The 24,026-nt window shown below is 48.0% G+C and overlaps 3 protein-coding genes across 9 annotated transcripts in view; 2 read left to right on the plus strand and 1 right to left on the minus strand.

The window, feature by feature from the left end:
• The window catches only part of cenpp (centromere protein P), a 44,762-nt gene that overhangs the window by 390 nt on the left and 20,346 nt on the right, over positions 1-24,026 (minus strand). For 5 of the 6 annotated variants that reach the window (XM_056605188.1, XM_056605190.1, XM_056605185.1 and 2 more), the window contains exons 7-8: positions 1,378-1,457; positions 932-1,023 (exon numbers count right to left, since the gene is read on the minus strand). In XM_056605188.1, the coding sequence (XP_056461163.1) occupies positions 932-1,023; positions 1,378-1,457 (172 nt within the window). Of the gene's footprint in view, positions 1-24; positions 232-931; positions 1,024-1,377; positions 1,458-24,026 lie in introns of those variants that run through there. The other variant, XM_056605191.1, reaches the window with a different exon arrangement.
• Positions 2,844-14,236, plus strand: ecm2 (extracellular matrix protein 2, female organ and adipocyte specific). 2 transcript variants are annotated; one of them, XM_056605179.1, is made up of 11 exons: positions 2,844-2,989; positions 6,444-6,628; positions 7,238-7,393; positions 8,731-9,540; positions 10,002-10,117; positions 10,634-10,769; positions 11,130-11,287; positions 11,617-11,756; positions 11,903-12,015; positions 12,162-12,375; positions 13,161-14,236. In XM_056605179.1, the coding sequence occupies exons 2-11, from the start codon at positions 6,487-6,489 to the stop codon at positions 13,327-13,329; spliced, it is 2,154 nt and encodes a 717-aa protein (XP_056461154.1). In that variant the 5' UTR covers positions 2,844-2,989; positions 6,444-6,486; the 3' UTR covers positions 13,330-14,236. The 2 variants fall into 2 exon arrangements, with proteins under 2 accessions (XP_056461154.1, XP_056461155.1); XM_056605180.1 differs by having other exon boundaries at positions 2,844-2,985.
• Positions 15,790-22,695, plus strand: aspn (asporin (LRR class 1)). The gene is made up of 8 exons (XM_056605183.1): positions 15,790-15,933; positions 18,846-19,133; positions 19,308-19,420; positions 19,527-19,740; positions 19,836-19,946; positions 20,216-20,309; positions 20,423-20,561; positions 20,728-22,695. Exons 2-8 carry the CDS (start codon positions 18,869-18,871, stop codon positions 20,929-20,931), a joined length of 1,140 nt encoding a protein of 379 aa, XP_056461158.1. The 5' UTR covers positions 15,790-15,933; positions 18,846-18,868; the 3' UTR covers positions 20,932-22,695.

A 24,026-nucleotide genomic window follows, 5' to 3' on the forward strand; every position in this document is an offset into this window, starting at 1 on the left:
AGAAGGTGTTGGTGAGGAAGATGTGAGTCTCACTCAGACTTTAGATGAAGGTCTGAGTTCTGACAGCAGGCGAGCTCAGCTCTGGGTGAAGGGGTGAACCGGGGGTAATTCATGCCTCGTGTCAATCACCTCGCCGGAGGCGGGAAGCTGGAAGCGCCTGATTACCAAATACAAACTCTGCCAGCGTTGGGGAATTTATCTTCTCACATTGCAGGCGGGAAGACAGCCCGTCTGAATATGAAAATTAATTTATGGATCATTATAATCTATCATAGTATATGTATTATACCATTAGAAGATAAATATGTATTAGAATATAATTATATCATATTGTTAAAGTGTTAGTTAACTCCCTGGGTCAACGCATTTAAAAAAAAAAAACATTTGGCTGACAGTTCTTGGAAGGAGGGGACATGTCATCCCCATGGTTACGACCTACGGCAACCTTGATACTGCTTCATAAGCTAGTCCAGTTTTTGTGTGAGCCTTTTTATGAGCTAAATGAAATGCCCCACACACTGTTGTTAAAAAACGAATGGTGATGCAATATGATTTATTAAAATTATATTATAATTCCTATCCTAATACCTATCCTTATAACAAGCTAATATATTCATATGATTTTTTTATAGATTATAATATGATGGGGTGTTAATAGGTCATTATCATACTGAATCACGAGAGAATGATATCATGCTGTGATGTGTTCGAGGCGAGCTCGAAGACTTCTGTTTGATTCTCTCTGGCGACCTCTTTGGCAGTAAGCGGTCATTGTTCCGAAGGATCTGACAGGATCATACTACACATGCAAGGCCTTTCATCAGTGGGCTCAGCCACCATTATGTAACCTCGTCATGCGTTTGAAACTTATCAGAGATACATTTAAATGAAAACCTTCCTTAATAGATCTTATAGCATCAATTGATCTCACCTTTCTTGGGAGCTCTGGGCAGGAGGTGGATCTGAGGTATAACTTCACCTTCTTTAGACACCGTCACTGACCAATGAACAGCCAGAACACAGCTAGAGTGACAGACAGGTACATATGAACAACCAATAGACAGCCAGAGCTCAGATTGATAAACCGGGCTATCAAACTAGCCATTTGAATCTTTATCACGTCAAGGTGACCTGGGCAATACGCCTGCAATAGTGCCTTTGTTTTAGAGTCACTTACCTACTTTACTTTACCTTAGCTTCAGTGACATATACAATTTGATTTATATGCAAAAAGATTGTTTAGATTAAACTCTTAACAAATCATTTCCTCCTGATCCATAAAGTCCTCTGAATGACACTGGGGCCGGGGGGACAGAGACAGACAGGAGTCCAGTGAGAGCAGAGCGACAGGCATTGGTGAGACAGACAGGTGTTTACCTAGGAAGCTCTGGAGGGCTCAGGGTCATGACCTCCGACACCAAACCTTCTGGAAGAGACACCACAGACGGGTACTTCTCCTGGAAAGAGAGAGACGGGTATACAGAATTAAATGTTGAGCGAAACAGATGAAGAGAGAGACAGGTAGAGAAACGTGTAGAGAGAGACAATTATAGAGAGACAGGTAAAGTAACACGTAGAGAGAGACAGGACAAAGGGAGACAGGTAGAGATGTTTAGAGAGAGAAAGATGTACAGAGACGTGTAGAGAGACAGGAACAGAGAGAGAGACAGGTAGAGAGGTCACTACAGGCAGAGGACATAGACCCGGTCCAGACCACGTGTGGAGGTTCTGGAAGTGTTCTGCTGAGGAGACAGGAACGTTGTGGCAGAAGCAGATGTTACATGAACCTTCATCTGCCTGATCCATCTCTTCTTCTACACCCTGATGTTCTAACTACTTTTACACCCTGATATTCTAACTACTGCTTAATCACTGGCGCTCGGACATGCCGACGCACACGGGGCCAGCCCGTCGGGAGCGCTTAGGGTGAGGTGCTGGCTCAGCTCGGAGGAGCCGGGGATCGAACTAGCAACCTTCCGGTTACCAGCCATCCCGCTCTACCTCCTGAGCCACATGCCGCCCAGGGTCTGTCCTGGGGGCCCCTGGGGCAGAGGACGGGGACCACACTGCTGAGGGTCTGTCCTGGGGGCCCCTGGGACCGAGGACGGGGACCACACTGCTGAGGGTCTGTCCTGGGGGCCCCTGGGGCAGAGGACGGGGACCACACTGCTGAGGGTCTGTCCTGGGGGCCCCTGGGGCAGAGGACGGGGACCACACTGCTGAGGGTGTGTCCTGGGGGCCCCTGGGGCAGAGGACGGGGACCACACTGCTGAGGGTGTGTCCTGGGGGCCCCTGGGGCAGAGGACGGGGACCACACTGCTTGCTCCCATCTGTTCCATGCCCCCCCGAGGCAGAGGAGTGTGTTCAGCAGGAGACTCCTCCTGCCCCCACAGAGCCCCCCCTTCCTGCCTTCAGGCTGTTCTACGTGTCCTTGGACGAGGGCCACAGCCCCCTCCCCTTGGTCACGCCCCCCTTGGCCACGCCCCCCTTCCCCTTCAATGCGACTTGCGAATAGTCACAGAGGGACTTGTTTTTATCATTACATTAACCCAATACACACCATTCTATTCTCATGTACTTCACTGTTTCAACTTGCATTCTGGAAGCTCTCTGCAAGCACTCAAGTACTCTGCTATTTGTTCAGCTTGTTTTTACTTTGTTGCAATATGTGTGTTTATCGTTTTATCTTGTCCTGTCTTGTTCTGCCAAATCAAAGTAATTTCCCCCCGGGGATAATAAAGTACTTATCTATGAGTCTATCTAATCAAATACACCCTGGCACAGATTAACAACACACACACAAGCACATGTTCACAACACAGACGGCAAGACAGACGGTTCGGATCTGCGCGCACACAAACATGCACACACAGTCACACGTACACACACACACTCATACACACTCATACAAACGGTTTCCATCTCTAAAGGTTGCGAGAAAAACATCTGACAACTGTTCCACAAGAACTTCACATTTCTGGGAACGTAGGTAACGTAAAACCCCTCTGTCTGTCTGTCTGTCTGTCTGCCTGCCCGTTAACTGTCTGTCAGCCTGTGTCTATCAGTCTGTCTAACAACCTGTCTTTTTCTCTATCATCCTGTTTGTCTGTCTCTCTGTCTACAGGCGCCTCTGTATTCTGTCTGTCTGTTTTATTTTTCATCTTAAAACCCTCCCAAAGTCTCACAGACAGGGTGTGTTTGGTTATGTGCTTGGAGGGGAGGTGTTTAGTTATTGAGCTAATGTACAAGAGGGGGGTGGGGGGGTTAGTTATTTAATTACTGTACCAGAAGGGGGGGGGGTAGTTATGTGTGGGTCTGTACCAGAGGGGGGGTGTTTAGTTATGTGCTGGTCTGTACCAGAGGGGAGGTGTTCAGTTATGTGCTGGTCTGTAACAGAGGGGAGGTGTTTAGTTATGTGCTGGTCTGTACCAGAGGGGAGGTGTTTAGTTATGTGCTGGTCTGTACCAGAGGGGAGGTGTTTAGTTATGTGCTGGTCTGTACCAGAGGGGAGGTGTTTAGTTATGTGCTGGTCTGTACCAGAGGGAAGGTGTTTAGTTATGTGCTGGTCTGTACCAGAGGGGAGGTGTTTAGTTATGTGCTGGTCTGTACCAGAGGGGAGGTGTTTAGTTATGTGCTGGTCTGTACCAGAGGGGAGGTGTTTAGTTATGTGCTGGTCTGTACCAGAGGGGGGGTGTTTAGTTATGTGCTGGTCTGTACCAGAGGGGGGGTGTTTAGTTATGTGCTGGTCTGTACCAGAGGGGAGGTGTTTAGTTATGTGCTGGTCTGTACCAGAGGGGAGGTGTTTAGTTATGTGCTGGTCTGTACCAGAGGGGGGGTGTTTAGTTATGTGCTGGTCTGTACCAGAGGGGAGGTGTTTAGTTATGTGCTGGTCTGTACCAGAGGGGAGGTGTTTAGTTATGTGCTGGTCTGTACCAGAGGGGAGGTGTTTAGTTATGTGCTGGTCTGTACCAGAGGGGAGGTGTTTAGTTATGTGCTGGTCTGTACCAGAGGGGAGGTGTTTAGTTATGTGCTGGTCTGTACCAGAGGGGGTGTGTTTAGTTATGTGCTGGTCTGTACCAGAGGGGAGGTGTTTAGTTATGTGCTGGTCTGTACCAGAGGGGAGGTGTTTAGTTATGTGCTGGTCTGTACCAGAGGGGAGGTGTTTAGTTATGTGCTGGTCTGTACCAGAGGGGAGGTGTTTAGTTATGTGCTGGTCTGTACCAGAGGGGGGGTGTTTAGTTATGTGTGGGTCTGTACCAGAGGGGAGGTGTTTAGTTATGTGCTGGTCTGTACCAGAGGGGAGGTGTTTAGTTATGTGCTGGTCTGTACCAGAGGGGAGGTGTTTAGTTATGTGCTGGTCTGTACCAGAGGGGGTGTGTTTAGTTATGTGCGGGTCTGTACCAGAGGGGGAGGTGTTTAGTTATGTGCTGGTCTGTACCAGAGGGGAGTTGTTTAGTTATGTGCTGGTCTGTACCAGAGGGGGTGTGTTTAGTTATGTGCGGGTCTGTACCAGAGGGGAGGTGTTTAGTTATGTGCTGGGCTGTACCAGAGTGGGGGGGTTGCTCCATGTCTCCACGAGAGCCTGTTCATCCAGGGCCCCTCCCCCCTGCTCCCGTATTGGCGGAGTGTGCGTGTGTGTGTGTGTGTGTGTGTGTGTGAGTGTGTGTGCATGCGTGTGTGTTATGGTTTCCGCAAGAACAGATGGTTGAATCATCTGGCTTTAGTGACTGGGGTTGTAGTTGGTGGCAATTTGTGTGAAGTTGTTCTACTGCATAAGGTATTGATGGATATATTTATCCGTCTCCCTGACACACACACACACACACACACGCACACACGCAAACACACACACACGCACACACACACACACACACACACAAGGGTTTTAAACTGACTGTAGCTGGTATCACTGGTAGGTTTACTGATGGATATAGGGTAGTGATACTGTGTATATATACTAGTATGTAGTATTTGTATAGTACTGGTAGGGGCATCTTGACCTCTCCTGACCTCAGTAGTCTGAAGCTTCTCTCTCTAAAAATGACAGACCTCCACCCCGCAGACCTAGTTATTACACACACACACACACACACACACACACACACACACACACACACACACACACACACACACACACACACACACACACACACACACACACACACACACACACACACACACACACACACACACAGGAAGCAGGGTTAGCAGGAGAATAAGGCTTGTTTGTCCCCGGCGCTCAGCTGGTATTTCCGGTAAAAAAAATCTCATCCTGTCCGTCTGGCCATCAGCCCCTCATCACCTGTCTGTCAGCAAGCCACTCATCTTTCAATCACTGAGCCTCTCATGCTTTGTCTCTGTTAGCTTCTCCTCCTGTCTGTCTGTCTGTCTGTCTGTCTGTCTGTCTGTTAGCCTCTCACCCTGTCTGTCTGTCTGTCTGTCTGTTAGCCTCTCATCCTGTCTGTCTGTCTGTCTGTCTGTTAGCCTCTCACCCTGTCTGTCTGTCTGTTAGCCTCTCACCCTGTCTGTCTGTCTGTCTGTCTGTCTGTCTGTCTGTTAGCCTCTCATCCTGTCTGTCTGTCTGTCTGTCTGTTAGCCTCTCACCCTGTCTGTCTGTCTGTCTGTCTGTCTGTTAGCCTCTCATCCTGTCTGTCTGTCTGTCTGTCTGTTAGCCTCTCACCCTGTCTGTCTGTCTGTCTGTCTGTCTGTCTGTCTGTCTGTCTGTCTGTCTGTCTGTTAGCCTCTCATCCTGTCTGTCTGTCGTTGCCCACTTAGAGTGAGATTGATCAGGGAGAGAGGAGGAGGAGCAGGTAGAGAGAGGAGGAGGAGGAGCGGGGAGAGTGGAGGAGCGGGGAGAGAGAAGGAGGAGTAGGGAGAGTGGAGGAGCGGGGAGAGAGAAGGAGGAGTAGGGAGAGAGAGGAGGAGGAGGAGCGGGGAGAGTGGAGGAGCGGGGAGAGAGAAGGAGGAGTAGGGAGAGTGGAGGAGCGGGGAGAGAGAAGGAGGAGTAGGGAGAGGAGGAGGAGGAGCTGGGAGAGTGGAGGAGCGGGGAGAGGAGGAGGAGGAGCGGGGAGAGAGAGGAGGAGGAGGAGCGGGGAGAGAGGAGGAGGAGTAGGGAGAGGAGGAGGAGGAGCGGGGAGAGTGGAGGAGCGGGGAGAGGAGGAGGGGGAGCGGGGAGAGGAGGAGGGGGAGCAGTTAGAGAGAGGAGGAGGAGCAGGGAGAGGAGGAGGGGGAGCGGGGAGAGGAGGAGGGGTCCAGGTAGACAGGAGGAGGAGCGGGTAGAGAGGAGGGGTCCAGGTAGAGAGAGGAGGAGGGGGAGCGGGGAGAGGAGGAGGGGTCCAGGTAGAGAGGAGGAGGAGCAGGGAGAGGAGGAGGAGGGGCAGGGAGAGAGGAGGTGTCCAGGTAGACCACCAGCTGGTACAGTGTGCCTCTGGTATGTGCTCCAGGTAGACGCCCAGCAGGTGTAGAGTGTATCTGTGTGCAGAGGGGATGAAGTGGGTTCTGCTGCTCGCCGCTCTCGGCGTGCTGCTGCTGATGGTGGTCCCGCCGGCCCAGGGCCACCAGCGCTCCGGGGCCAAGAGAGAACGCCAACGCAGGGGCAAGAAGAGGAGAGGAGGAGGTGGAGGACGCGGTGAGACACACACTTCTGAACTCGCTCTCTCCAGATTCACAGCCATCACTAGAAGAGTCTCTCTCTCTCTCTCTCTCTCTCTCTCTCTCTCTCTCTCTCTCTCTCTCTCTCTCTCTATTTATATATATATATATATATATATACAGCCATCACTAGCAGAATCTCGATCGCTGTCTGTGTTGTGTCCAGGTAGTGATGTGTGTCGTGTCCAGGTATTGATGTGTGTGTCGTGTCCAGGTAGTGATGTGTGTCGTGTCCAGGTAGTGATGTGTGTTGTGTCCAGGTAGTGATGTGTGTTGTGTCCAGGTAGTGATGTGTGTGTTGTGTCCAGGTAGTGATGTGTGTCGTGTCCAGGTAGTGATGTGTGTTGTGTCCAGGTAGTGATGTGTGTCGTGTCCAGGTAGTGATGTGTGTTGTGTCCAGGTAGTGATGTGTGTTGTGTCCAGGTAGTGATGTGTGTTGTGTCCAGGTAGTGATGTGTGTTGTGTCCAGGTAGTGATGTGTGTTGTGTCCAGGTAGTGATGTGTGTCGTGTCCAGGTAGTGATGTGTGTGTCGTGTCCAGGTAGTGATGTGTGTCGTGTCCAGGTAGTGATGTGTGTCGTGTCCAGGTCCTGACAGAACCAAGAGCCCCCAGATGAGCCTGGGCCCAGCAGATGCTCAGGTCCTTGAGTACCTCCAGAACCTGGACTTCCCGGCCATCCACCCCCCGGCTGCCCTCCACCCCCCAGCTGCCCTCTACCCCCCCAGCTCCAAACTCTCTCCAGGTTAGTGCTACTGTTACTCCAGATTAGTGTTACTCCAGGTTAGTGTTACTGTTACTCCAGGTTAGTGTTACTCCAGGTTAGTGTTACTGTTACTCCAGGTTAGTGTTATTGTTACTCCAGGTCAGCTTTACTGTTACTCCAGGTTGGCGTGACTGTTACTCCAGGTTAGCATTTCTCCAGGTTAGCGTTACTCCAGGTTAGCTTTTCCCAAGGTTAGCATTACTGTTGCTCCAGGTGAGCATTACTGTTACTCCAGGTGAGCCTTACTGCAGGTCAGTGTTACTGTTACACTAGGGGTTCTCCAACTCTAACACTTGTGACCCAAAATATCAGGCTCTCAGAGTATGTAATCTTAACACTCTATCTCAGTGTACCTCAGTTTTATCTCAGTCTTAGGAGAGCTCCCCTCAGATATCAGATGACAGGAGGGGGACCTGTGTTGAAACCGTAAACAGGACAGGTCCAATAGACCCGGCATTTAGATCCGGCCGTCTGAGCCCTTTAACTACGTGTATTGAGGGGCAGATGACAGGGTGGGAGATACAGAAGTCAGGCTGCATACCTCTGCTCCCCTGCTGAGTCACAGAGAGGGTGGGCGTGGGTTCATACTGACACTACAACACAGCAATTACTGGAAGAGAGGAGCAGAAGGCAGCCTAACCCTCACCCTAACACTCACCCCAGCTGTAAAGACAGTCATCAGCTCTGGCCAGTGTCATTACCACTGGACTGCTAGGGTCCCCCGTGATGGAGATGTGATTGGTGATAACAGGAGCACATCAGGCCTGTATTATTATGGGCTGCCCACCCAGACACACCTGCTAAAGATAACTAAATGGTGTTAGGTTGATTTAAGGTCGCTATGATTCACAGCATCTCCCCCAGTCTCTAACCAAGCCCCCTACTGGCAGCCTCTAGCGCTGCACTACTACTGGACATACAGTAGGTCTGTAGCAGTTTTGTGTCCCAAAGCGTTTCTTTGGGTCACAATGCAGTTTGCGGTGTGTCATTAAAACCAAAAGGATCAACCTTTCCGGTGTGCTCAGAGTTTTCGGAGGTTGGGTCCCAAGGACACACTGAAATTATCTTTTTGGTCCAGAGATGAAAGAGCTTAAGAACCCTGGGTTTACGGCGGAGTGTTGCTCCCTCTGTGGTGGTCTGTTGGTCTCTCTCTCTCTGTTGGTGTATGGAAGACTAACACAGGGTCTTCTCTGGTCTTCTCTCTCCTCTTTGGTCTCCTGTCTGGTCTCCTCTACGGTCTCCTCTGTCCTCTATGTCTCCTCTCTGGTTTCCTCTGTCTCCTGTCTCCTCCCCCCGTCCCCGATTGGCCCTTGTAGTTGACCTCAGCCTTGACTTCTCTGGTGACTCTGCAGTTCTCAGCGACCCCATCGACCTCGTAACCCCCTTGACCCAGGAACAGATCCGGCTCCTCCTCTGGCACGAGGAGGAGCAGCACCGCCGAGAGGAGGAGCGGCTGAGGAGGAAGGACGAGGAGAGGAAGAGGAGGAGGAAACAGAGGAAGGAGCAAGCGGAGAGACAGAGGAACTTTGTGGCGGAGAGGCGGAGGGAGGAAGAGGAGGCTCTGAAGCAGCAGATAGCTCGAGAGGAGGAGGAGTGGAGACAGAAGGAGAAGATGAGACAGGAGGAGGCAGAGAGAGTGGCCAGGGAGAGGCAGATGGAGGAGGAGAGGAGAAGAGAGGAGGAGGCAGAGAGAGAGGCCAGGGAGAGGCAGATGGAGGAGGAGAGGAGAAGACAGGAGGAGGCAGAGAGAGAGGCCATGGAGAGGAAGATGGGGGAAGAGAGGAAGAGACAAGATGAGCTGCTGAGGGAGGCACTGGAGGCTCTAGAAGAGGAGAACGAAGAGGACGAGTGGTTGAGAGGAGACGTGTTTCAGAGTTTACCAAACCAACTAAAGGAGCGGGACTTCCTCCCTCCTCCTCAACCAATACCTCCTACACTTCTGAGCCAGGAGCTGGAATGGGAGCATGAGGAGGTGGGAGAAGGAGAGGAAGAGATCAAAGTGTCTCCCAGGAACGCTCTTCCTCCAGGATGTTCCATCTCAGACGTTACCATGACCTGTGAGAACATTAAGCTGGACTACTTCCCCCCTTTGACCATCCCATACCTCAAGTCTCTCAGTCTAGAAGGTACGAGTCCACTTCTAAGCTCTATACCACCTCAAGTCTTTCATCCTAGAAGGTACTAGTCCACTTCTTCCCTCTAAACCAACCCTGGTCTCTCAGTCTAGAAGGTACTAGTCCACTTCTTAACTCTAAACCAACCCTGGTCTCTCAGTCTAGAAGGTACTAGTCCACTTCTTAACTCTAAACCAACCCTAGTCTCTCAGTCTAGAATGTACTAGTCCACTTCTTAACTCTAAACCAAACTAGTCTCTCAGTCTAGAATGTACTAGTCCACTTCTTAACTCTAAACCAACCCTAGTCTCTCAGTCTAGAAGGTACTAGTCCACTTGGCTCTATACCCCCAATAGTCCAGGAGCTACTATTTGACTACTTATTATCGGACACAACTTACAATGCGCCAGTTATCTAGTGGTTGTTAGTAGTACTAGTAGTAGTATTGGTACTTATCTGGTGGTTGTGTACAGGTAACCTCATCAGGAACATCCCAGCCGAGGCCTTTAACGGCATCCCAAACCTGGAGTGGATCAACCTAGGGAAGAACCTGATCACCTCTGACGGCATCGCTGCTGCAGCTTTCAGAGTAAGACTACAACTACAACTACACCAGCCTGCCTACAGCTACACTTAAAACACACAAACGACAGGACTACTACACCCAACTTCACTACAAAAACACAAACACACAACAACTACAAATACATAACTACACTTCCAATACATAACTGAGATTACAACTACACTACAAACACACAAACCACAAACTACTAGCAACTAAAGTACAACTACACCAAAATACACCAAACTACAGCACTATACAGCTTAACCACAACTACACCAGACTAAACTACCACTACACCAAACTGCACTACTACTACTACACTACAACTTCACCAAACTGCAGTACAATACAACTACACTACAAACTACACAAAACGAAACTACCGATACATATAACTACAATATAACTACGCCAAACTACAACTACAGTACAATACAACTCAACCAAACTACACTACAAACTACACCACAACTACATCCTACTCGTAGTAACGGTGGATCCTGACTCTGTCTAACTGCTGCTGACCTCCTTCTCCAGGGGCTGCAGTTCCTGACACGGCTTTACCTGGACGGGAACCTTCTAGATCGGGTTCCCTCCAACCTGCCCTCCACCCTGCAGGAACTCAAGATCAACGAGAACAAGCTGAGCACCATCAAGGAGAAGAGCCTCCGAGGTCAGTTCACCTCGTGGGTTTACATGAGAACAGCTTCAAGCACACTCTGGTCTCAGGCCATGTGGTTATGTTAATTAAGGCATCGAGAAGGCGTTTCTAAAGCGGCGGTGGAGATACGTGTAAAGGGAGATACATGATTCATTAAGGTCAAAGGTAGGGAAAGGTTGTATATCTTAACGTATATCTTACATATTTATTATTATTATCTGAGTCAGTTGCTGTATATCTCTGCACATTATTCTAAATGTTAGTTATAGTATATCTAGCAGGTGTATTTTATTCTACAAGTTAGTTGCTGTATATCTGTGAACATCATTAAAAAAATGAGTTCATGTATATCTAACGTGTTTATTATTGTAGGTCTAAGCAGCCTGATAATCCTGGAGCTGGAGGACAACCTCCTGAGTGAGAACAACGTGGATCCGTCCGCCTTCTCCCCTCTGACCCAGCTGTTCTACCTCAGGCTGGGCCGAAACCACTTCCGCACAGTCCCTCAGGGTCTACCACCCACACTGCTGGTACGGCCTGATTACCAGTAATAACCTGTTATCCTATCCTATACCATTTCACTACGGGCACAACCTGATAGCCTAAACCACCACACTACTGGTATGGCCTGATAACCAGTCTTTACCTGTTGAACTATACCACTGCACAGCTGGCATAACCTGATAACCTATACCATTACACTACTGGTATTCAACTTTGAACCCATACCGACTGGCCTTTCCTTTATCCCTTACCTAGTTAGTTAGTTAGTGTGATGGGCTGCGTACACTATGGGCCTGTTGAGCCCTTTAAGTCTTAGCTGTGATTAAGAGGTGACGGACCATGACTTGTCCTTCAGGAGCTGTACCTTGAGAACAACATGATTGAGGAGATCTCAGAGGTGGTCTTCAACAATACCACCAGTCTGACCCTGGTGTCCCTCAGGCACAACCGCCTGGACGAGACCAGGATGGCCCCGCTGGCCTGGATCAATCACAGGTACAATTCACATTGTCATCTCCCCGCTACACTCTTCATCCCTCCATCACCCTGCAACACTTATTCATCCATCACCCTGCTGCACTCAACATCATTCAGTTTTCTAGAATCAGGATGGTGTGTCTTGACTGACTTTCTCTCCCCAGGAGCCTGGAGTCCATTGATCTGTCTCATAACGACCTCTACCTGGTTCCCTCCTACTTGCCGAGATCCCTCATTCACCTGGTTCTGGTTGGGAATCACATAGAGAGGATACCCAGTAGGTGGCTTTGGCTACCAATCACAGCAGAACACACCTGCTGCACATAGTGGGATATAACAATAATTCCCAATGTTGTTAGTGGTTGCGATATCTAGCCTGGGTCAATGCCTGGTTAAGAGATGTAACCCCATTGAACCCTGCAGGTTATGTGTTTGCCCACATGGACCCTGGGCTGGAGTATCTGTACCTGTCCTACAACAAGCTGGACGGGCATGGCATCGAACCCGAGTCCTTCTTCGGTGCGTACCACTCCATGGTGGAGCTGTGCATGGACCACAACCAGCTGGTCTCGGTTCCGGCAGGAATCAGCCTGATGAAGGCTCTGCACTTCCTCCGGCTCAACAACAATAACATAAGGTACTAAATATTACAGTGCCATAAGGTCTTTGAACTAAGGTCTGGTCTTTGAGCTATAGTGATGCTTAAGGGGGTGTTGGTCTGGTCTTTGAGCTATAGTGATGGTTGGGGGTGATGGTCTGGTCTTTGAGCTATAGTGATGATTGGAGGTGATGGTCACGTCTTGAGCTATAGTGATGGTTGGAGGTGATGGTCTGGTTTTTGAGCTATAGTGATGTTTGGGGATGACGGTCTGGTCTTTGAGCTATAGTGATGGTTGGACGTGATGGTCTGGTCTTTGAGCTATAATGATGGTTGGGGGTGATGTTCACGTCTTGAGCTATAGTGATGGTTGGAGGTGATGGTCTGGCCTTTGAGCTATAGTGATGGTTGGGGGTGATGGTCTGGTCTTTGAGCTATAGTGATGGTTGGAGGTGATGGTCTGGTCTTTGAGCTATAGTGATGGTTGGGGGTGATGGTCACCTCTCGAGCTATAGTGATGGTTGGGGGTGATGGTCACGTCTCGAGCTATAGTGATGGTTGGGGGTGATGGCCACGTCTCGAGCTATAGTGATGGTTGGGGGTGATGGTCACCTCTCGAGCTATAGTGATGGTTGGGGGTGATGGTCACGTCTCGAGCTATAGTGATGGTTGGGGGTGATGGCCACGTCTCGAGCTATAGTGATGGTTGGGGGTGATGGTCACCTCTCGAGCTATAGTGATGGTTGGGGGTGATGGTCACGTCTCGAGCTATAGTGATGGTTGGGGGTGATGGTCTGGTCTCTGAGCTGTGGTTCCCGTTCCAGGAGCATCCCAAAGGATAGCCTGTGTGAGCCAGGGATGGAGGAAGACCCCAACCTGGTGGCTGTAAGGCTGGAGAACAACCGAATAGACCCCGACAGCATCTCCAGCAGCAGCTTCTCCTGCGTCCGCGCCACCTCCAGTGTGGTCTTCAAACCACAGAGGAAAGACTGAACCACTTCTCCAAACACTGTCCATCACCAGGCTAACTACAAAGACTGGAGCTCTCCATCGCATTATACCCCTGCCATGCTCATCCTTTGGTGTGCTTTCCCCACTGAAGACTAAACATGTGCCTGGTAGTGTAACAAAATACCTGGTAGCGTAACAAAGTACCAGGTTCCAAGAGTACCAGGTTTAGGGGTGGAGATAGCGATACTGCAAGCCACTGGTCCACAGAACAACCCGACATGAGACTGAGAAGAATGGCTGTGAAGGCAACACAGATCCCCAGACCTTCTCCTTGCAATGACCAAACCCCACCTGGTCGGGGGCCATTCGTGTGCAGCTCATGTACGAATGACATCCATTGGAACTGAAGTGTAGCCAACATCTGGGTTTCTCGTCATAAATCGACACGGGAATGCTGCCTGTACTGTAATCTGCACAGATTGAGAGTACTAGATAGAGACATAGATAGTACTTTATTAACCCAGGATGAGAAATTATGTTTTTCTAAATTAGGAAGCGTAGACTGTTGACAATACATTGGTCAGCAGAATTCAACAAGTTAGTACTTTTACCAAAAGGATGTGTATTTAGTGATTAAATATCAATTAAGCTTTTGTATTGATATAGCATTCATGAAAAAGAGTGAAACAAAAAGGGAAAAATAGGTCAAACACAAAACACAACACTGAAACTGTAAAATGAGGACAAGCTATTACCAGCATCATTAGCTAAGTCAAACAAAAAGCCTTATAACATAAAGTGCCATGTATCGCGATGAAGGAACAGCGTGCTTACAGACAGCATGTTCAGAGAGTGTTAAAAATAACTTGTTAGTATTGTAATGAATGTTCCAAAAAGTTGTATTTTCTTTGCCTTTTTTGCCCACTTGCTAAATAAAGTAAATCACACAACTACCGCCACATCTCTGTCTTATGAAAGAAAAGGAACAACAACACTAACACAAAGAAACACCCACACTACAGATCCCCTCAGACCCTGCCTGAATATGTTACAGAGAAGAGCTCATGTAGAAACATCTAACAGATTTCCAACCGTCTGGAAAATATGAGTTCCCAACATCCAAGTCTAGAGCCGTGTGACTTCAGTTGTTTTTATATTCCAGTAGTTGTGAATTAATGTCCACTCGCCAGTTTCCATTCATTAGTTACAGCGCTGTTGGCCGTTCACTGTCCCTCCTGTACTGGGTTCTACAGGACATTGGGGACCCGGTCTGATCTAGTAAACACCCATCTGGGTAAGGGTTTGGTAAGTCTGGGATATGGCAAGGCAGTCTTCTCCCCAGGTAACAATCATGTGGAGGTCCTATACTAAACATCTAGCATGATCTGGTAAAATAGTCAAAGTGTCTGGTTAGCCAGTCTACTCTACAAGTAACCATCATGTGGAGGTCCTGTTCTAAACATCTAGAATGATCTGGTTAAAAAAAAAAGACAAAGTGTCTGGTTAGTAAGTCCACTCTAGAAGTAAGCATCATCCTGAGGTCCTGTTCTAAAATCTAGCTTGATCTGTTAAAAAAACAGGCACCTCTACAAGTAACCAACCATCATCTGGATGTCCTGTTCTAAACATCTAGATGGCTGTTATGTGTGGTTATCTCTCAGGGCTGGATCCTGTGAAGCACCTACAGAAGGTTCTTATGCATATGGATCTGTTCTGTGCAGCAGTGAAAGACTGATCCTATAGCCAGACCGATGATAGTTTGGAAAATATGAGAACCCCGAGACCTAAGCCCTATTGATACCACAGCCCAGACCCTCCACCATGTTGGTTTGTCTGCGAGCCAAGCCAGAGCACATTTATCAGCTTCCTGCTGTCCTCAGCAGAAAATATCAGCCATGGCTGGAAAAAGTGAAGAGTGTCATGCAGCAACAAAGCCCAAACGGGGGGCAATGAACTAACATTTCCCTTCTTGGAAGGAATGGGAAACCCTAAGCCTAAATATCAGGAGGTTATCTGACTCTAATTCAGCTCTGCTGCTACTAACCTATCTTCTGATGCTAAACTCTACCACTAACCTGTGTTTTGCCCCGATGGATACAAACACATCAACCATTGGATAGGATCTGTGGGACACTGTGTATGGCAGCCAACGTTTTAAATCAATGAAACGTTTCTCACTAGGAAAAAAAACAAAAACTATGAAATAACATTACATTTTTTCAACAAAAAAAACGAACTGAAAGGATGTAAACCCCACTGAGTGCTGACAGGACAGGCGTTCATTGAGGAGCAGCTGTTAAGCCATTCAAGTTAAGCTATCATGTTTAGGATGGCGACAGGCCATACAGTATGTTCTGTATACAGACCTCTCCAGCTAACTACTCTGGCACCAGTTCAAAGCCGTTGATTAGAAGCACATGGTCGTCAACAATGCTCAGTGAAAAGCAGTGCAATGAGCCCAGACGGCAGCATTTTATCCTGATGAGGTGGTCCCAGCAGAGGCAAGGGTCTGGTTTCAGGGAGGGGTGAGTGGACCAGAGTGAGATCTTCTGTGTGAACACCAGGACACAGCTGATGTTAAGAGGAGATGCCCATAACCCCTCCAGAATACAGACCGTCAGATCCACAGACCCCCTGGTGATGCAGGTAGGATATGCTCTTGATACATACCTTCCTTTACACTGTAGAAAGACTTTACTGCCTTGTGATACAGGTAAAATATGCTCTGGATACACACCTTGCTTTACCCTGTAGAAAGACTTTACTGCCTTGTGACGCAGGTAGGATATTCTCTCGATATACACCTTACTGTACTCTGTAGAAAGACTTTAGACTTTCTCTTGATGTTACACACCTTCCTGTGTGTCTTATTACAACAAATACTTTAGCAACTGATGATACCGGAAGGATATGCTCCTCAGGTGATCTTTCTTGCTTTGAAATTATTTTTTAGATTTAAGGGGACAAATGGATTTTACAAATGAACAAATAAAAACATAACTTTCAAGAGTTTATTAACTTAAGTGCAATCTCAATGTCCTTTATTTATGTAGACTCATTTAGGATTATTTTGCCTTTTATCAGAACTATCTTCTAATAAGAAGATTTTCAGTGGTGAAAGCCTTGTTTCAAACCCCTAGCGGTCTCCTCAGAGCCCTGCAGAGCTCCTCAGCCGAGTTACCAGAGGTGAGCAGCACTCAGGTTACACGGCTGGAGGAAGTGCACTCTGAGGGCTGCAGACAGACGAGCCCCCAGGTACACGCATAGTACTACAATAACAAACAGAAGTACTGGATAAACACAGAGTAGTACTCCAGACACAGAGACTAAAACGATTAGATGCACTAAGTGTAGACTCGGTAGAGGTATTGTAGTACTTTTGCACTATTTCCGTTTGACTTATGCTTATATTAGTATTTATCATTTTGTATTATGCATTTTTGAGTTTAGGTTTTTAATCTACTTGATGAATAATTGTTTCAGCTTGAGTAGAGCTTGAATAGTATTCCATTAAGCTGTAGTATTACTAGTTTTAGAGATTGTATTAACACATTGTAGAGTGACCTAAGATGTTACGATACATGGAGAACCGGAACAGGGTTTACAGCGTTTCAATACATGGTGGACAGGGAGAGGGTTTAGATAGTTTAGATACAGGGTGGACAGGGACAAGGTTCAGAGGGTTGAGCTACAGGGTGAACAGGGAGAGGGTTTAGATAGTTTAGATACATGGTGAACAGGAACAGGGTTTAGATCGTTTCAATACAATGTGGACAGGGAGAGGGTTTAGATAGTTTAGATACAGGGTGGACAGGAACAGGGTTTAGATCGTTTCAATACAATGTGGACAGGGAGAGGGTTTAGATAGTTTAGATACAGGGTGGACAGGAACAGGGTTTAGATACAGGGTGGACAGGAACAGGGTTTAGATACAGGGTGGACAGGAACAGGGTTTAGATCCTGGGTGGACAGGAACAGGGTTTAGATACAGGCTGAACAGGGAGAGGGTTTAGATACAGGCTGAACAGGGAGAGGGTTTAGTTACAGGCTGAACAGGGAGAGGGTTTAGATACAGGCTGAACAGGGAGAGGGTTGAGCTGCAGGCTGAACAGGGAGAGGGTTGAGCTGCAGGCTGAACAGGGAGAGGGTTGAGCTGCAGGCTGAACAGGGAGAGGGTTGAGCTGCAGGCTGAACAGGGAGAGGGTTGAGCTGCAGGCTGAACAGGGAGAGGGTTGAGCTGCAGGCTGAACAGGGAGAGGGTTGAGCTGCAGGCTGAACAGGGAGAGGGTTGAGCTGCAGGCTGAACAGGGAGAGGGTTGAGCTGCAGGCTGAACAGGGAGAGGGTTGAGCTGCAGGCTGAACAGGGAGAGGGTTTAGATACAGGCTGAACAGGGAGAGGGTTGAGCTGCAGGCTGAACAGGGAGAGGGTTTAGATACAGGCTGAACAGGGAGAGGGTTTAGTTACAGGCTGAACAGGGAGAGGGTTGAGCTGCAGGCTGAACAGGGAGAGGGTTTAGATACAGGCTGAACAGGGAGAGGGTTTAGATACAGGCTGAACAGGGAGAGGGTTTAGATACAGGCTGAACAGGGAGAGGGTTGAGCTGCAGGCTGAGCAGGGAGAGGGTTTAGATACAGGCTGAACAGGGAGAGGGTTGAGCTGCAGGCTGAGCAGGGAGAGGGTTTAGATACAGGGTGAACAGGGAGAGGGTTTAGAGGGTTGAGCTGCAGGCTGAACAGGGAGAGGGTTTAGATACAGGGTGAACAGGGAGAGGGTTTAGAGGGTTGAGCTGCAGGCTGAACAGGGAGAGGGTTTAGATACAGGGTGAACAGGGAGAGGGTTTAGAGGGTTGAGCTGCAGGCTGAACAGGGAGAGGGGCTGGCTGGTATGTGCTGTGGAGGGTACTGGACCACCACATAGCTGTGGGCTGACTGAGGAGCCGTCCAGAGTCACGCGACCACAGCGAGTTGTCCCGCATGGCAAGAATGAGGAACAGAAACATTAGTGTTGGCGGTAGAGAGGGGTTTCCACTGAATCATCCCACTCCTGGATGGAAACTCTGCTGGATGAATGTGGAGCTTCCTGTGGGGGTAGCAACACACCGCTAACAACCTGGTATAGTAATCTGGTTGACCATGACTAACAACCTGGTTTAGTAATCTGGTTGACCATGACTAACAACCTGGTTTACTGTGTCAAACAACTTGGTTTACAATGTCAAACAACCTTGCCTGGATTACTATGTCAAACCACCTGGTTTACCATGAATAAACAACCTGGTTTACCATGACTAACAACCTGGTTTACCATAACTACTACCTGGTCCTCAATGACTAACAACCTGGTTTACCATGCCCTGTTGTCGGTTTACATCATGGTGTGGTCCTCTTTCTATTGGTTCAAAGTGATGACATCATGGTCTGGTCCCTTTCTATTGGTTCACGGTGATGACATCATGGTCTGGTCCCTTTCCATTGGTTCAAAGTGATGACATCACAGTTTGGTCCTTTTACTTTTTGGTACTGAAGCCATCTTTAATCCTCTCCCTTCACCCTTACAGAGAGGTCTCCCATCAACTCCACCATGAAGCTGTTCTTGTTGCTATGCCTACTGGCTCTCGGAAATGCTAAACCCTACCAGCCAATCAATGTCCAGGAGTTCCTCAGAAACTATGATATGATGATGGCTGACGCCGGCGACGACGACGATAATGATATCGATGACGAGGATGAAGAGTCGAAGGAGGAGGAGGAGGAGGAGGAAGAGTCGGAAGAAGAGGAAGAGGAGGTTGAAGACTGCCCAGCTGGGTGCCAGTGTTGGCCAAGGGTGGTGCAGTGCTCTGATCAGGGTGAGTTCACGCAACACGTGAACCACTCTGTTTAACGTCTCTCAGAGAACATCATTAGTATCTATAGCTTGGCTCATCGCTCAGGGGACATGTAACATAATTATTGGTTTGTGAACTTATAATTTGCGTCTAAACGATGAATGAAATGCATTTAACGTGGAGTCATGCTTACAGGCCTGATCGCCATCCCTGGGAAGATCCCTGAGGACACCGTCATGATCGACCTCCAGAACAACGACATCACCGACGTCGGCGAGAACGCCTTCAAAGGCATCCACAAGCTCTATGTAAGGCCATGTTCTGTCTGACATCAGTATCGTACAGTGCCTGTTTGGAAGGGATATGAAAGCATAACAGCTGTGTCGCAACTGTCCCGTCCAACGCCACCGCCAGGCCCTGTTCCTGATCAACAACAAGATCACCAAGATCCACCCCAAAGCCTTCAAGAACATGGATCACCTGAAGCTGCTCTACCTGTCCTACAACCTGCTGACGGAGATCCCCGCCAACCTGCCCCGCAACATCCTGGAGCTACGTTTCCATGGGAACCGCATCAACACCATCCAGAAGGAGGCCTTCAAAGGCCTGAGGAACCTGAACGTACTCGGTAATAGGCTGGACACCACACAGCGATACACACCTACCACTGCATCACTGGAGCTACTGGCTCTGTGTTGACCACTGTGTGTGTTATGCCCACAGAGATGAGTGCTAACCCACTTGCTAACAGTGGGATCGCCCTTGGAGCGTTCGATGGCATGTCCAGCCTTTACATTGGGATGGCAGAGGCCAAACTCACCGCTGTGCCAAAAGGTATGCTCCTTCTGTACAGACACACACACACACACACACATCCTACGAACAACACATACTCACACACACACACCAGTGCCTTGTCTACAGACAGACCCTGATGAGCAATTGTTTTTATGCGTTTGAACCACACAAGTCACAAAAGTTAACGCATGATTTAACGGTCAGTATAGGTGGAAACCTATTCTTTAAGTAAGTGAAAAGTGAATGAGATGGGATCTAAAATATACAGATTTGTTCAAGGCTTAATGTGATGTGTGGTCCCCCAGACTTGCCCGCATCCATCACAGAGCTGAGTCTGGACTACAATAAGATCTCCAAGGTGGAAATAGAAGACTTCATCAGATACGGAGAACTGCAGAAGTGAGAAAACATCCCCATGCTATATCCCGAAACAATTCGCGATTTTTAAGTGAAACAACATGTCCACTGAACTACTTTATGTCGTCTTCTCTTTCTGGGGGACTCTCTTTCAGACTGGGCCTGAGTTTTAACCAGATCAAATCCGTGGAGAACGGCAGTCTGGCTCTCATCCCCAAAATCCGGGAGATCTGCCTGGACAACAACAAGCTGAAGAAGGTCCCAGCAGAACTCGGCTCGCTGCGCAACCTCCAGGTCAGATCTTTACTGAAGATACCTCCATGTGGCTTATGCAGCTGCCAGTAATGGGGGATTCCTATTTGGTTCCTATCAGAGCTCTCTCTGCATAGCATGTTAACATAAAACCTTTATAAACCAAGTAGAAATGACCATGACAGTACATGTCCCTGTGGGTTCCCAGGTGGTTTACCTCCATGCCAACAAAATCAGCAGTGTGGGCGTCAATGACTTCTGCCCCGTCAGCCTGGGCAGTAAGAAGAAGAAGTACACGGGCATCAGTCTGTTTGCTAACCCCTTCAAGTACTGGAACGTGCAGCCGGCCGCCTTCCGTTGTGTCAGCGGGGGCAGGGTAGTGCAGCTGGGCAACTTCAGGAGGAGGAAGTAGAGGCCGACCTGGTGAGCTCCACCCGGCCTGAACAGCAGGGGCTCTTAAACCTTCTCATCCCGGGACCCAAAAAAGAGTGGAAAGTTTGGAAAGGATCACCCATTCTGGTGTGCTCAGTTTTCCAGGCCTTGTCAGACCCACCTCCAGATGGATCGCCACCCATTTTGGGCCCAAAGTTTAAGAAACGCTGCTTTACAGGTACCTCGGCCCGACAAAAGACGAGGCTAGAGGATCAGATGGAGCCATGCTAACAAATACACAGCACATTTAGTAGTTATACAGGGTGTATGTTGAACTATTTAGAATAAACGTACATAATGTAAATATATTAACCATAATGTCTATTATTAGGTTTAAAAAAAAGTCCATGCATGTGTTCCGTTTTAGGCCATCCTCTTATTATGTCACTGTTCTTCTGTGTTCCGTGTTATACTTGCTCACTTCCTGGACTGTAATCTGCATCTAATGCATATGTAATCTTATTGAAGGCATGTAACCACATGCGGAACTTCAACATTATGATCCAAACTGGCTGACCTGACCACAGCTACCATCAGAACCAGGACACAGAATCACATCCCTTACGTTCAGGTCATCTCCTATACCCAATTTAGAGTGGGTGGAGATAGGCTTGGATTGGCTGGAGATAGGAATAGAGTGGGTGGAGCAATACCGGGATTAGGGTTGGCAATAGTTGTGTGGGTAGGAGCTGGCCATGGAGTGGTTGGAGCTAGGCCATGACTCATAGGCTTGTCAAATAAACCCATAGAGCTGCTCAAACTGAACAATAAGACCAGTAGCTTCATATCAACAATCTCCAGATTTGAGAAACACTTAAAACTAGCAAACATTCATCTTCAAACCTGCACTTTAGTGGCATTGTGTCATGGCTCTATTTAGAGGCTTTCCATCATATCAATGTGTAAAGAGCCACAGGTCAAGCAGGTCTGACTGTACCTCCAAATTGTTTTTGGGGATCTTTGTAAATACATGTTTCAATTGGAGAGCTCTGTTGGCCATGTTCTGTGATACCAAAGAACACTCAAGATTTCTCCAAATTATACATTATTAAACTAATAATAGCTTATCTAACGCCGAGATCACAGTGGAAACTTGTAATAACTATTTTGCCAGGAAACCATCCAGCAGAGCTTAATAGCATTGTATACATGTCCTAAAGAATGAGACGTTCATTAACTTTGGACTGGCGAACTGTTGGTTTGTGACTTTGAAGGAGAAATATAAAAATCTGGAGACACGCTGTTAGTCTAGAGCAGAGATTAGACAATTTTACCGTGGAAAGGAGGGGAAGAGGAACATGCATAGTCTCATGTTAGGTTCAAGTTCAACTCTTATTCTCGGATTCACAGATCAGAGTCAGACTGAGCAATGGTACGAGATAATACTGGATCATTCTAGATGATACTAGATAATCAGTATGGAGCGTTTCCAGCTCAACACAGCAAGGCATTTCAGGACATATGTATCATTCTAATTTCTTAAAGTTAATTTGTCATATGGGCATTAGAGATCAAGTACTTAATGGCCATGAAATGCTTGAAATTTAGCTTCATCAACTATACTCTTTTTTCATGCCAGACCATCTCCATTCAGGATTCTATTCCAAGGATGAAGAAAGAGCTGTAGCTTCTTTGGGTGTTGTGATATATAAGGTCTGCTTATTTGGTGATACTATCCTCACAAATGGTGCTAGCGTATTTATTATGTTGCTCAATAAACACTTGTTGTTATCTGCTGTGTTTTCTTTATAAAGGATGAGTCTGGGGCTGGCAAAATAGCAGTATTAACTATTAAGACTAAAATGGTTAGCTCTACTAGTAGATAGCAAACAGTGCAATGTTAGCCGCTCTACAAGTATCTTATGCTAGGGGCTAAAGGTTAGCAGCTCTGCCAGTAGATGGAACTATGTGCCAAAGTTTAGCAGCTCTCCCAATATATTAAGATAGGTCCTAAAGGTTAGCAGCTCTACCATAAGATGGAGCTAGGGTCTAAAGGTTAGCAGCTCTGCCAGTAGATGGAGCAATGCACTTAAGGTTAGCAGCTCTGCCAGTAGATGGAGCTATGCACTTAAGGTTAGCAGCTCTACCAGTATATGGAGCTAGATGCTGAAGGTTAGCAGCTCAAACAGTAGACAGAGATATTTGTTTACGGTTTGCAGCTCTACCAGTAGATGGAGCTATGCACTTAAGGTTCACAGCTCTAACAGTAGACAGAGCTAGGTACTAAAGGTTAGCATCTATGCCAGTAAATGGAGCTAGGTGTTAAAGGTAAGCATCTCTACCAGTAAACGGAGCTAGGTGTTAACAGTTAGCATCTCTACCAGTAGATGGAGCTAGGTGTTAACAGTTAGCATCTCTACCAGTAGATGGAGCTAGGTGTTAACAGTTAGCATCTCTACCAGTAAATGGAGCTAGGTGTTAACAGTTAGCATCTCTACCAGTAGATGGAGCTAGGTGTTAACAGTTAGCATCTTTACCAGTAGATGGAGCTAGGTGTTAACAGTTAGCATCTCTACCACTAGATGGAGCTAGGTGTTAACAGTTAGCAGCTCTACCTATGGAGCTAGGTGATAACAGTTAGCTGCTCTACCAGTAGATGGAGCTAAGTGTTAAAGGTTAGCAGCTCTAACAGCAGATGGAGCTAGGTGTTAACAGTAGATGGACCAAAGGCTAAATGTTAGCAGCTCTAGCAGTAGATGGAGCTAGATGCTAAAGGTCAGCAGCTAGCATTGCTGTTATAATATAACATGGATGAGGAGCAGGGGGGCTTTGTACTGCTCCCCCCTCCCCTCTGCTTTCTCTCAGAACACATGGAACACATCTGCTGGTTGGCTAGAATCTCTCAGCCACGTCTCTCTCCTTCGCACAAGCACACGCACACACACAGCAGAGACTAGACCCCGAGAGTCTGGACCCCCTAGACACCCTCTAGAGACCGGAGCCCTTAGAGACAGCATCGCCTGGAAACAGACCACCAACAGAGAAGACCCCTCGTGATCAGACCCTCACGGAGACCTACTGAGGACCCCCCCAGAGACCAGAACATCTGGAGACCCTCTAGAGTCCAGGGCCCCC

Source organism: Gadus chalcogrammus, chromosome 13 (assembly GCF_026213295.1).
Source record: "Gadus chalcogrammus isolate NIFS_2021 chromosome 13, NIFS_Gcha_1.0, whole genome shotgun sequence".
NCBI lineage: Eukaryota > Metazoa > Chordata > Actinopteri > Gadiformes > Gadidae > Gadus > Gadus chalcogrammus.